This window comes from Pistacia vera, unplaced genomic scaffold (genome assembly GCF_008641045.1).
Source record: "Pistacia vera cultivar Batoury unplaced genomic scaffold, PisVer_v2 Contig1126, whole genome shotgun sequence".
Classification (NCBI taxonomy): domain Eukaryota; kingdom Viridiplantae; phylum Streptophyta; class Magnoliopsida; order Sapindales; family Anacardiaceae; genus Pistacia; species Pistacia vera.
Window position 1 is genome coordinate 114,715 of NW_022195167.1, and position 11,875 is coordinate 126,589.

The 11,875-nt window shown below is 32.8% G+C and overlaps 1 protein-coding gene and 1 long non-coding RNA gene across 2 annotated transcripts; both read right to left on the bottom strand.

Moving 5' to 3' along the window:
- Positions 1–5,038: 5,038 nt before the first annotated feature.
- On the bottom strand, positions 5,039–5,639 carry LOC116142237. The gene is made up of 3 exons (XR_004129975.1): positions 5,494–5,639; positions 5,327–5,371; positions 5,039–5,241 (listed from the first exon to the last, which is right to left on the bottom strand). It is a non-coding gene; the product is annotated as an uncharacterized LOC116142237 (long non-coding RNA).
- A 1,770-nt stretch (positions 5,640–7,409) lies between these two features.
- On the bottom strand, positions 7,410–11,875 carry LOC116142253 (AP-1 complex subunit mu-2-like). The gene is made up of 11 exons (XM_031427698.1): positions 11,593–11,875; positions 11,124–11,270; positions 10,926–10,988; positions 10,654–10,830; positions 10,471–10,574; positions 9,857–9,964; positions 9,667–9,763; positions 9,362–9,459; positions 8,456–8,597; positions 8,206–8,328; positions 7,410–7,789 (listed from the first exon to the last, which is right to left on the bottom strand). Exons 1-11 carry the CDS (start codon positions 11,719–11,721, stop codon positions 7,691–7,693), a joined length of 1,287 nt encoding a protein of 428 aa, XP_031283558.1. The 5' UTR covers positions 11,722–11,875; the 3' UTR covers positions 7,410–7,690.

The following is an 11,875-nucleotide window of genomic DNA, read 5'->3' on the forward strand; positions in this document are numbered from 1 at the left end:
ATTTTTGTTACAATTTTACCTCTTATTAATAAATTTTTACGACAATAATGCCCTTATTTTGAAATTAATTTACATGAACCTACCATTACAATTTTACCCCTAATTAATTAAGTTTTTTCACAATAATGCCCTTGTATTTAAAACAAATTGTAGGCCACCCAAGACCACTGCCGATCGATGTGGCTAGAGCAATGCAGGACCGGCCAAATCTGGCGAATCGTGCGTTGACATGGCCGTTTCTGGCCAGATCTTTGGCCATAGATCTGGCCAGTTCTGACTAGATCTACATAAACAACCATACTAGTTGATTGTGCGTCATTCCGGCGACTTTCGACTGTTGTCTAATGGTGGTGGCCAGTTGCTGACTGTCCTCTTGGGTGGCTAGGGTGCTTTAGTTAATTTTAAACTTTTATTATGGGGGTGTTTAGCTAAATTAACAAATGTAAAGGGTTAAAAAGATAATCTAAAATTATAATAATATTAAAATAGAAAGGCAATTCAGTAATCTATATAACATACCCACCAATTTAATCATCCCAACCAAACATATAAATATAACATACCCACTAACTTATTCCAACCTAACCAAACATATTTCCCTAAATATTCCTAGTGATCTTTAAAGTAATTTATCTTCCTATTAATATAACATTCCCAGTAATACAACATTTCCTGAACTAAACACACCCTAAATATTTATCTTTTTAACTTTTGGCCACCCCATTTGCTAAAGTTGGCACTTTAACCCCATGAGTGCAACTTTATAAATTCTTTTTTTATAGAGTTAACATAGACCTCGTGAGGTTTTTGAAATAACAAAAATCTCCTTACTATTTATGAACGTTAGTGAGCCATTAAAATATAGGGTTAATAACAATTATTCTGTCTAGGTTTAATCCCCTATAGTTAAAGAAATAACATAAACTCCCCTTCTATTAATGTTTTGGTGTTAAAATAAATGACATAGAGGCAATTAAGTAAACATTGATTCACTTATCATGATATAAACTCTAACATACAAATGGTAGGGCAATTTTGATTATTCCTAAAATCTTAGGAGCACTTTGTATTTGATTAAAGCTTAAGGGGCTCAAGAAAACCCTTAAATTTTACGATGTTATGAGTTATTAAATATTATCAAATTACGCTCGTACCATTTATTTTAACACCTAAAACTTAACAGGTGGATTTTTGTTATCTTATCATATCTTAGGAGGATTAATATTATCTCTTTTTTATACTCTAAACTCCTTTAATCCGTGTATATTACACTTTCATTCCCCAAAATAAAAATTCTGGCTCCACCCTAAGGGTTCTTACGATGGTTTCAAGGTGAGGGTGGGGGAAGGATGGCTTAAAATAAATTCATGAAAATAAAGCCCCTATTTGTTACACTATTCTGGATCATTATTTTGTTATCCTGCTTGGATTAAAAAAAAATATATGATATGTGTTTATTTACTTATTGGGTCAATCCAATTTAAAAATTAATCCAACTCAAATAAGATTTTTTGTCTAAAAATGAAAAAAGGGTAGGACTTTTTTTCAAATTATCCAACTCTATTCAACTAAAAACATTTTTCTTTCTCTCCTTCCAATCTGAAAATTAATCCACCTAAGACCACCACCGCCTGCCAGCAACCACTGTCGGTCAACTTGGTCGAAATGGCACACTACTGGCCGGATTTGACCGTTCGTGCATTAATTTGGCCGTTTCCAATCGAATCCACCATGGACCTAGTCGTTAACAACGACTAGAATCTAACTATCAACGGCTAGATTCGGCCATAGATCTAGCTATTTCATACCAAATTCATGATAGATCTAGCCGAAAATGGCCATATCGGTGCACGTCCGACCAGATCCACTTAGTCATGCACCTTTCCAGCAACTTTCATCTACCGTTCGGTGGTGGTGGCCAGTTGTCGGCTGTCCTTTTGGGTGGTTAGGGTGCTTTAGTTAATTTTTAAACTTTTATTCTTAGGGCGTTTAGCTAAATTAACAAATGTAAGGGGTTAAAAATAATCTAAATATTTTCAGAAAATGTTTCAAACAACTATTTTGTCTTAAAAACCTTTTTCAAAAATTGTACCAAACAACTAATTAGCCTTTTATCAAACTCTAATATAATTTTCAGATATTTTATCAAACGCATTTTTATATTCAAATCCAATTCAATTTGATTCAACTCAACTCAACTTAAAACACTTTTTCAAAATAATATTTTTAAAAAATATAACAAACAGGCAATCATTTTAGGATGGGATGTGATTTTAAAGAAATTACAAATAATTATTAATGTAAAGTTACCATGTTATCGACATTTTTTTTTTTTTTTTAAATTGACAATAAAGTATTAACATATAACAAACGAGAGGGGGTCTTGAGTTTTTTTCTGCAACGAGAGGAGATTTATTATAAGGTACATATCTTAGAGGTTTAGAGTAATATTCCCAAGTTTCATATTAATTGATATCATGTATTTGAAAATCATAAGCACATTTGATAAAATCTGAAAAGAAATTATCATACACATCTTCAATAAACTCAAACAAAAGTTTCATCTACATCTTCAAGAAACTCTACACCTTCTAGAAGTCGACCAATTGTTGGAGAACATGAATAGTGAATATTCCCACCTTGATTTAGACCAAAATCACAAAGCTCAAAACTGTGGGCCAAAAGTAGTGTAAACGCAACTGTTCATTATATAATTGTAGCCTCGAACTGGAAAATCAATTCAAAAAGATGCGTAGATGTGACAATTACAATTAATCATATTTTTGTTAGATAATGTTCGTAAGATGAGTAGATGGCTAAATTTACATGCTAAATAACCTGAAGTGACCATTTTTGTGAGTAATTGGGGGATGAAATATTCTTTGACAACTTAATTAATATAGGTAATGGAAATCATTAATTCACTAAACATAAATAGATAGAAAAACATTAATAAAGAAATGAACAAGAACCTTCTTGATGAAGAAATATGAAATATTTGATATTTTTTATATCAAGAGAACATCTGATGTCATCTATTTTGATAAGGTAATAAGCTTTTTTGGAGAAAACTTAAATCTGTTTTAACTTTTGAATCATAATTTTTCATAAATAAAGACAATCTAACATATTTGAACTCATTGCAAGTTTTGCGATTTAGAAAGATGAATGAGACTGAACTTATAGAGTTAAGATAAACTAAATAAATTTTGTTTAGATTTAAATTTTAAATTTAAATCTAAAAACATTCATGTGATTTCACATGTTTGTGACACACTTTTCCATATAACGTTAATCTTTAATTGACAAATGGTGAATTCATGATTCAAATTCTAAGATAAAATTTAATTTCTAACATTCATTTAAATCCAAAATCAATTTCATATTGTTGATGCTTGATTTTGACACCAACGATTCTGCACATATAAAGTGCTAATAAGTCACACATGAGCTAATTATAGTAAATGGGTGAGATATTGTGGACACAGTAGTATGCAAAGATGTAAATATAAAGTTGACAAAATAATTTTTATAGTGGTTCAAATACTTAAAACAAATCTTACATCTACTTTGTTTATTTATATAAATTACTTTCTAATCACTAGATAAACTTACAAGAGGTTACGAATTGTGATCTAGGATTATAGGTGTTTGGTGTTCTAAGTGTTCTTAGAGAATATCAAGTTAGTCTTTTTCTAGTAATGTGTATTTGCTATTTTCTTTGTTGAATGCATGAATGTCTCATCCCGATTTTATGAGGGGGAGTTGCCTATTTATACCCGTTTAGCTCAAGATAATGATCACACTTTTGCAAGTGGCTTGATGCCATGAAGATCCCTCTTGCATTCCCATTCGTTGAGAACTAAAAGAATATTCTTAAATTAAATAGGGTTTGGATAGGTGTGCGAATCAAATTCACCCAAGCACAAATACTTAAGTCGGTTTGGGTCTGTGATAGCTATATTCCTTTTACATGTGGAGACGTGTTATGTTCTGGATAGTAAAATATTTTCCTGGATTCTAATTGGTGCTCGACGTCAGCATAAGTTAGCTCTTATTCTAGGCATAACACATGTGATTTCACGTGTTTATGATACATTTTTTATATAACGTTCATCCTTCTTTGATAAGTGGTGAATTCACGATTAAAATTCTTTGATAAAACTCAAAATTAAGAACTCCTTAAAATGCAAAATATTATAATATGATTTCACATGTTTATGTAGATTTTTCATATGAAAGTTTTATCTCATTTGCTAAAAAAAAAGGTCTTTATAATTTAACCCTATATATAACGCATCTTACTTTTTTAAAAGTAGTCATAAAACTCAATATCTAAAACGTATTGAAAGTTTCAATTTGAGTATGACAAATGGCAGGAGGTCTAGAACTTTTCCGAAAACAAGAGGGGATTTATTAATAAGATATATCTTGAAGGATTTGGAATAAATATTCCCAAATTTCCTAATAATTGAGGCAGTTATTAACAATGTTGCCCTCAAAGTTTAGTCAAATAACAAAAATCTCTTTGAGGTTTCTAAAATAATATAAATCTTTCTGTCATTAAGTTTTTAGTGATAAAATAAATAATAAAAAACGTAATTTTATAAATATTTAGTAATTTATAATACTGCAAAGTTTAACAGTACATTAATGATTCCCTAACAGTAAGGGTTTTATTATTTCAAAAATCTCAAGAAGGTTTTTTTATTACATCAAACCTAATTCTTGTTACTCTAATTGATATGGGGTAGATGAAATAAAACACTAATATAAATAATTTTAGGTTTACAATCTCTTAAAAACCTTAACAATCTCATAAAATCGTATAAAATAAATATTTTTAAGGTGTATTAGTTCTTATCTATTATTGATTTCATGTAAGTGCGATTTGCCATGGAACGTAGAATTTTCTTTATTATATTTACTACTTTCTTTATTATTTATTTTGCTCATAAGAAGTTTCAACATAACAAGAAAATAGATATTGATTTGATTTGATTAAAAAAGTCAAATACCACATTTGATAAAACTGAAAATAAATTATCTTCTACATCTTCAATAAACTCAAACAAAAGTTTCTTCTACATCTTCAAGAAACTCTACACCTTCCGGAAGCTAGCCAATTGTTGAAGAACAGGAATGCTCCCACCTCGATTTCGGCCAAGTTCACAAAGCTCAAAACTATGGGCCAAGGGCGATAATGGACGCAACCGTTCTTCATATAATTAGAACTTCAAACTGCAAATTTAATCCAAAAAGATGATTAGATGCGACGGTTACAATTAATCTCATTTTTGCTAAATAATGTTCAGATGATTATTACCCTTCTCTAGCTTCGAGATGATTTGATGTTGCTTCCTGGCAAGAGCTATAAATTAAACCACAACAATGTATCAATTATTTGGCATGTAAAAAAACCCATAATAAAAATCATTAAACTCACTTAACATAAATTGATCAAAAAACATTGATAAAGAAAGGAATATGAACCTTCTTGACGAAGAAACGTGAAATATTTTTGATATTCTTCATATCAAGAGAGCATCTGATGTGCTCTTGTTTTTCCCATACCATCCATTTCTATAAGGCATCAAGCTTTTTTGATGAAAACTTGAACTTGTTTTAAATTTTGAACCATAATTTTTCACAAATAAAGACATTCTAATATATTTTGAACTCATTGTGAGTTTTGTGGTTTGGGAAGGTGAATGAGATTGAATTTATAGAGAGTTAGGGCGGACTCAACGAGGTATTTAGGCGAACTAAAAGAGGTAACTCATTAAATGAATTTTGTTTAACTTTTAGTTTTGAATTTGAATCTAAAAGCATTCACGTGATTTCACGTGTTTCTGATACACTTTTCATATAAGGTTTATCTTTAATTGAGAAATGTCAAACTTATAATTCAAATTTTCTAACGAAATTCAGAACCTGACACTTGTTGAAATCCAAAATAATGTCACATGGTTTCACATATTTATGATACAGATTTTATATAATGCACATCTGTAATTGACAAGTGATGAATTCATGATTCAGATTCTCTAATAAAGTTCAAAATCTAAAAATAGTATTTTTCATATCACAATAAGATTTTGATCTTAACTCTTTCGAAGTTTATGACATGAATTCACTGCAATGGTTAAATCCAATGTTTTAAAACCCAGCCCAACCAAGCCTGTGTAACCGAGACCCGAAAGCTTCAACGAGTCGGGTTCATATTTTTCCTATTCACCCAAAACCCTAGGATTTAGTAGGATGATCGACAAACAATTGACGGCCGGGATGTTGGGGCTTTTGAAGACAAAGTGTCGATGAATGCAATGGTGGTGACGGAGTTGATTTCCGGTGAGTAAATCGATCGAAAATCGAACAAAACTAGTAGTGGAAACAACTAGCTTTTGCCGGCAATCGGTGAGGCTAACGTGGGTGGGGTGAGGTGGCTTTTGGTCGGGAGGAAGAGGGGAGTAATTTCTAGGTGATGGGGAGGCTGTCGACGTCGACGTCGATGAGATCTGGCCGAAATCGAACCTATTTTGGCTCGATCTTGGGTATATTTTAAGGAGAATGGGCTCAAGGGACGATTGAGGTTGCATCTGGGTTGTCGCCACCACCAACCAGTCGTCGACCGATTTATATTTGGGATGTATTTGCTAAATTTCAAATCTATAAGGACTTAACAAATTTTTAGGGTGTATTTGCTAAATTTTAAAAGTTTTTGTCAATCAGTTTGACCGCCAATCAAACTGGTTAAACTAGTCAACCCGAGACCCGACAACTTTGCTTGGTTTCACCCCGAGTTGGGTTTTAAAACATTGGTTAAATCATAAATACATTGATTAAAAATACTATAATTGTTCGAAAGCTAAGATTTCCAGAAACTATTAAGGGAAATTGATTTTTACTCATTCCATATGTTACGGAATTTTAATTATTTTTTTCCTTTTTTACGAAATTAGTGTTCGGGTCATATTTTCAAAAGTAATGGACTTAAAATGCGGCGTTTGCCATAAAAGGTGAGGAAATTTTCAGATATGCAAGGGAGTGTTGCAGAAGATGATAGAGAAAAGAAAGAAAAACAAAAAAGGTTTCTTCATAAAGAACATATTACTTTTACTTAGACTAAGGGGATTTTTTATACTTTGTTAGAATTGTGAATTAATTTTTCATTAATCAATATCATAGGATATATGTAATAAACCCTTGTATAAACAGTATTAAATATACAATCTCTTCAAGCTTTCATAATATAATAAAATCATATAATATAAGCTGATCACATTTTAATTTTACAAAAAAAAATTGTTGCAAACACAAACTCTTCAAGCCTTGATAAAATTATATAAACTGCTCACCTTGCACCAGAAAGAGAGCGAAAACCAACCGCCGGGAAAGATCAAAAACAATATAAGAAAGCACCCACTGCTCAATTTTACAACAAACATTATTTGTTCCCGCAGAAAATAATTGAACAAACTTTTTGGGAGATCAGTACACCCTAAAACAAATGTTACATTCAAACGATAATTAAAGCATAATGTTTAAAATAAAATAATGAAAAGCAAGGACCTTACTACAGAAACCAAAATTTTGAGAACATCTCCAATGAGAGGCTTTACCACCAAGCAGTTCCCAAGCCATATGATATATTTACGAGATTCATAATAGGAGTTACATATATGGACCTTTACATTAGTCTTAATTCATATTCACCAGCCATTGTTATGTATCTCACCCATGGAAGAGCCTGGTATCCGGATTTTTCAATGATCTTTAAGTATCGAACCTAGTGAAGCCAAATGTTAAATGGGCACATCAGTTGAAGTCAAACTAACATTTACATAGTGAGATACACTATCAAATGAAAAATTCCACGAAACTTCTTCTAAGAAACTTTTCTATCTTAGACGATAGGAGGTAAAATGCATGTCAAAATGAGATAAAACTTTTTGGGTGTGTGAATGAATTAATTTTGATACCTCACCAGAAGGAAAAAGTACGTATTGTAAAATATACTAACAGGGTATAAGGCCAATAATCAGAGTGCATCAATATGCTTGCTGTAAAACAGCATTTAATGTGTAGTTTAGACATGAGCAGGCTTCCAGTACATGCAACACCAACTAGAAACCCATTATGGACCCAACTTCTGATACTGGGGTTTGGTTTAAGAAACTGAGAAAATGATATTGATAAACATACCTGAATCCCTGAGACAGTAAAATATGGTATCTCAAACTTCACACGGATGGGAGCCTTTCTATCAGGAGTTGCTTCTTCAGCTGTTATACTAGGAAGACTAAACTCAGCCCTCAACATATACTCCTACACAATTTCATTGAAAACATGGTTAGAAAAATGTGAGGGAGTCATTAGAACCAAGTAAACATAAGTTGTCAGATATACATGGCATGCTGACATTTAATAGAAACAGCCATAAACCAAATCTTACCCTATTACCCGGGAAAGATTTGATCTTCCAGACCAAAGCATCATTCTCAGGAGCATATGCTGCTGACCCCATTGATGTCCGAACATTAGGATTTGTAGAATCAGATGGGACAGGCAACTCGATTTCAACATTTGTTGCAGTGCTGATGCAGAATCAGTGAATAATTCAGAATAAAACAATGGTCCTCTCAATTTAACTCTACCAAGTTATATATCAAATAGCTGTGCAAAGCAAACAATTCATAGCCCATGCACACCACAGCCCTACCCATTATTTATAGGAAAATAATACAGTCACCGATAGTAGTACACCGAATTTGTGCACCGAATGATGTGGCAAAATCCTGACCGTTGATTAATTTTAACTTAATATTAATCAACAGTCAGAATTTTGCCACGTCATTCGGTGCACTACCGTCGGTGGCTGTAGCATTACTCTTATTTATAATGGAACCGGCCCAAAACAAAAGGATATCACTACAAAAGAAATTTGACCATTAAAATCTTATAGATTCCTGGAAGTGACCCTTCTTGATACACAGCACAAACTAAAAAAGTTATAGACAAGAATCTTTTAAATCCACTGGTCAGTAATTATTTAAACATTTCAAATCTATGTAATAAGTAAATTTGACATCCACTGGTTATTCAGACTAAATCCCCTCTTCAAGAAGTATCTAAAATGTAATAATAGCTTTCGGTTATTGACTAGAAAAGAACAACCTTATGAATGCCATTGACAGGATATTTTCTGAAGAATTCAGAAATATCCCTCCCAAAAAAGGGGGGGGAAAAAAAAAAAAAAAAGAAAAAAAAAAACATTGAGGCCACTAAAATTATTATCTGTTTCTTTCTGTCTCTCAAGTAAATTGGTACTTTCGATTCTGTTACGATAAAAATATTTTACCTGCGCTCCTTAAACTGGCTCCGTGCTTTCACCATAATTTCAATGCGACTTCTAGAATGCTTTTCAACTTGAGCTTCCACCCAAATGAGAGGTTTCACCTGAGAACTCACAAAAATTGAGCTTAGATGCTTCATGTTTGAGAAAATCTAAATACAGTATGATATCATAGTTGGAGTTTTGTGCATAGATGTTATGGAAGGCAACAAACTTGTGGTCTAACTAGCCCATTAAAGGTAAAAAAAAATAATTGAAAATGGCTATTGAAAACATGATAAACCATATGACATTTAAAACATGAGATGAACCTGAGTACTGAGTCTGTATGTCATGAGATCAAAGGATCCATCAGGGGGAATGAAGGATATTGTCCTATCATTTTCAAAGCGAGCCAAGCGTACACACCTAATACAAGATTGATAATAAAAACATTTAGAAATAAAAAATAAGAAATATAATTAGGATAGAAATGATCACTTGAAATACGAGACAACATACTGATGAAACTTGGTATCATCCAGATCAATGGCTTTCCCTTTGGTTGTTCGACCTTGGGCCTCCAATAGTACTCTATCATTTAAGCCGAGTTTGCACTCAGGCATACCACTACAACAAATGAAGCATTGGAACATCAAAGAAAGGTGAAAAAGGACAAAATTTTTGATGAATTACGAATTGGGCAAAAGTCATCCTCGTTACTATAGCAGGAAACCGAAAGAACTTAGGCAAATATATCTTAATAAATTTGCCTGAGCTTAACCCCAACTCAATAATATAGAGCACAAGATACACATCAGAAGTGGCTCCACCTAAACCCAGGGTAGGGTCAGGTAAGGGTCAAGGGATTAACAGCCAGGGTAGCATGGATTGATCTCTAGCCCAGCCCAGTCTGCCCAAATTGCAGCACTAGTTAACATGGACATAGTAATCACTACCATACAGGTTCTCAAATTATAAGATGAGTTGTCATATTTGCAGGTCATAAAGTGTATGAAATAAACCACATGATATTACATAGTTGCATAAGTAACAAATAATTCTTTAAAAAACTCATCCTAAAAACTCTTTGCTTAATCTTAAACGATTAACTCAAACGGAAGATAAGCAAGTACCTCAAATATGTTCTCATCTTTAAAGCTCCTACAACATCTGAACGTATAATTTGCCCATTGCTGTTGACAAGTATATTGACACTTTCCACAACATCCAGAAAAACCTGGTTAAACAAGAATAAAACTTCCGTAAAACATAAAATTCATTTCATTAACAATAAATTGCTAAGAGAGATGACCTACTTCATTTTTCTTATACCGTATCCCTTCACTGCGCCATGATACTGCGTTTGTCACAGCCATGGGAGGACGCTGTGTAACTTCCATCCTATAGGCATCAGTCTTAATAAACTCACTCAGAATCTTAGCCTCAGTGAATTGCGGGAAACCGAAGTCCATTATTTCATCAAGTAACTCGTACTGCCAAATACACAATCATTAGTCTAAAACAATTAAGTGTTTGCTAAACATATATGTCTACATTCATTAGTGAAAAGGAACCATCACATTCTTACCACAACCACAAAATTATCTCTCAAAGATTCCTCTTCTAATTCTTCAAAATAATGTTTAAACACCTGCATATAGAAGAACATTAAGTAAAAGATAAAAATAAAAAATAAAATAAAAAGAAGTCCAAATTTCTATATGATAAAATATAATTTGTTAACAATAAACACAGGAGTAGAAATAATTGAAAAGAGAGCTCTTACATCAACTACACGATGCAAAAATAGCAGAATACTGGCAGCATTGCAATTCTGCCTCGATGCCGCCATCAAGTAAACATTGTTGTGTTGTATAAACATGTATGACACACCACTGTCGTATACCACAGGATCTTGTGACTGTGGATCACCCTGAAGCAGATCAAATTCAAAATTCAGTTGGCAAACTCTGTAATATCAGTCACTACTATCTGTTTCTTAAACCTAAAATAGAAAAACTAAGAATCCACAAAACTCTTCATTGAAACTACATTAGAATGATATTCACCAAGCACAGCAACTGTATATCCATTACAGATCAAGCATACTTTGAGAAATCAATTAAACTGTGTTTCCATTTACAATATATTAATCTCTACACTAAATCGAACGAAGATTCTGTAATAAGCAAAGCTAGACCGATACATATACACATAGTGATATAAATTTGCAAAGAGAGATTCGAATTTCTGACGTCTTTCTCGATAAGCTTGGTGAAGAAGCGCTCGGCTTGAATAGCAGAGACATCGCCGCGATAATCGCGCCAAATCAAGACACGTCCTTTGATGTCAAGAAGGAAAAGCGCCGAGGCGGCGCCAGCCATTTGCTGAGGAGGTTCACCGGCGACCGATCAAGCACGCACCAGATCCGAGTTGCAGATACGAATCTGGATTGACAATCGGAATTCAATAAAGTTATGGGTCACTGGAATTTCTTTATTTCTTTCATTAGTTCTGTTAGAAAATGTTTTTATGGAG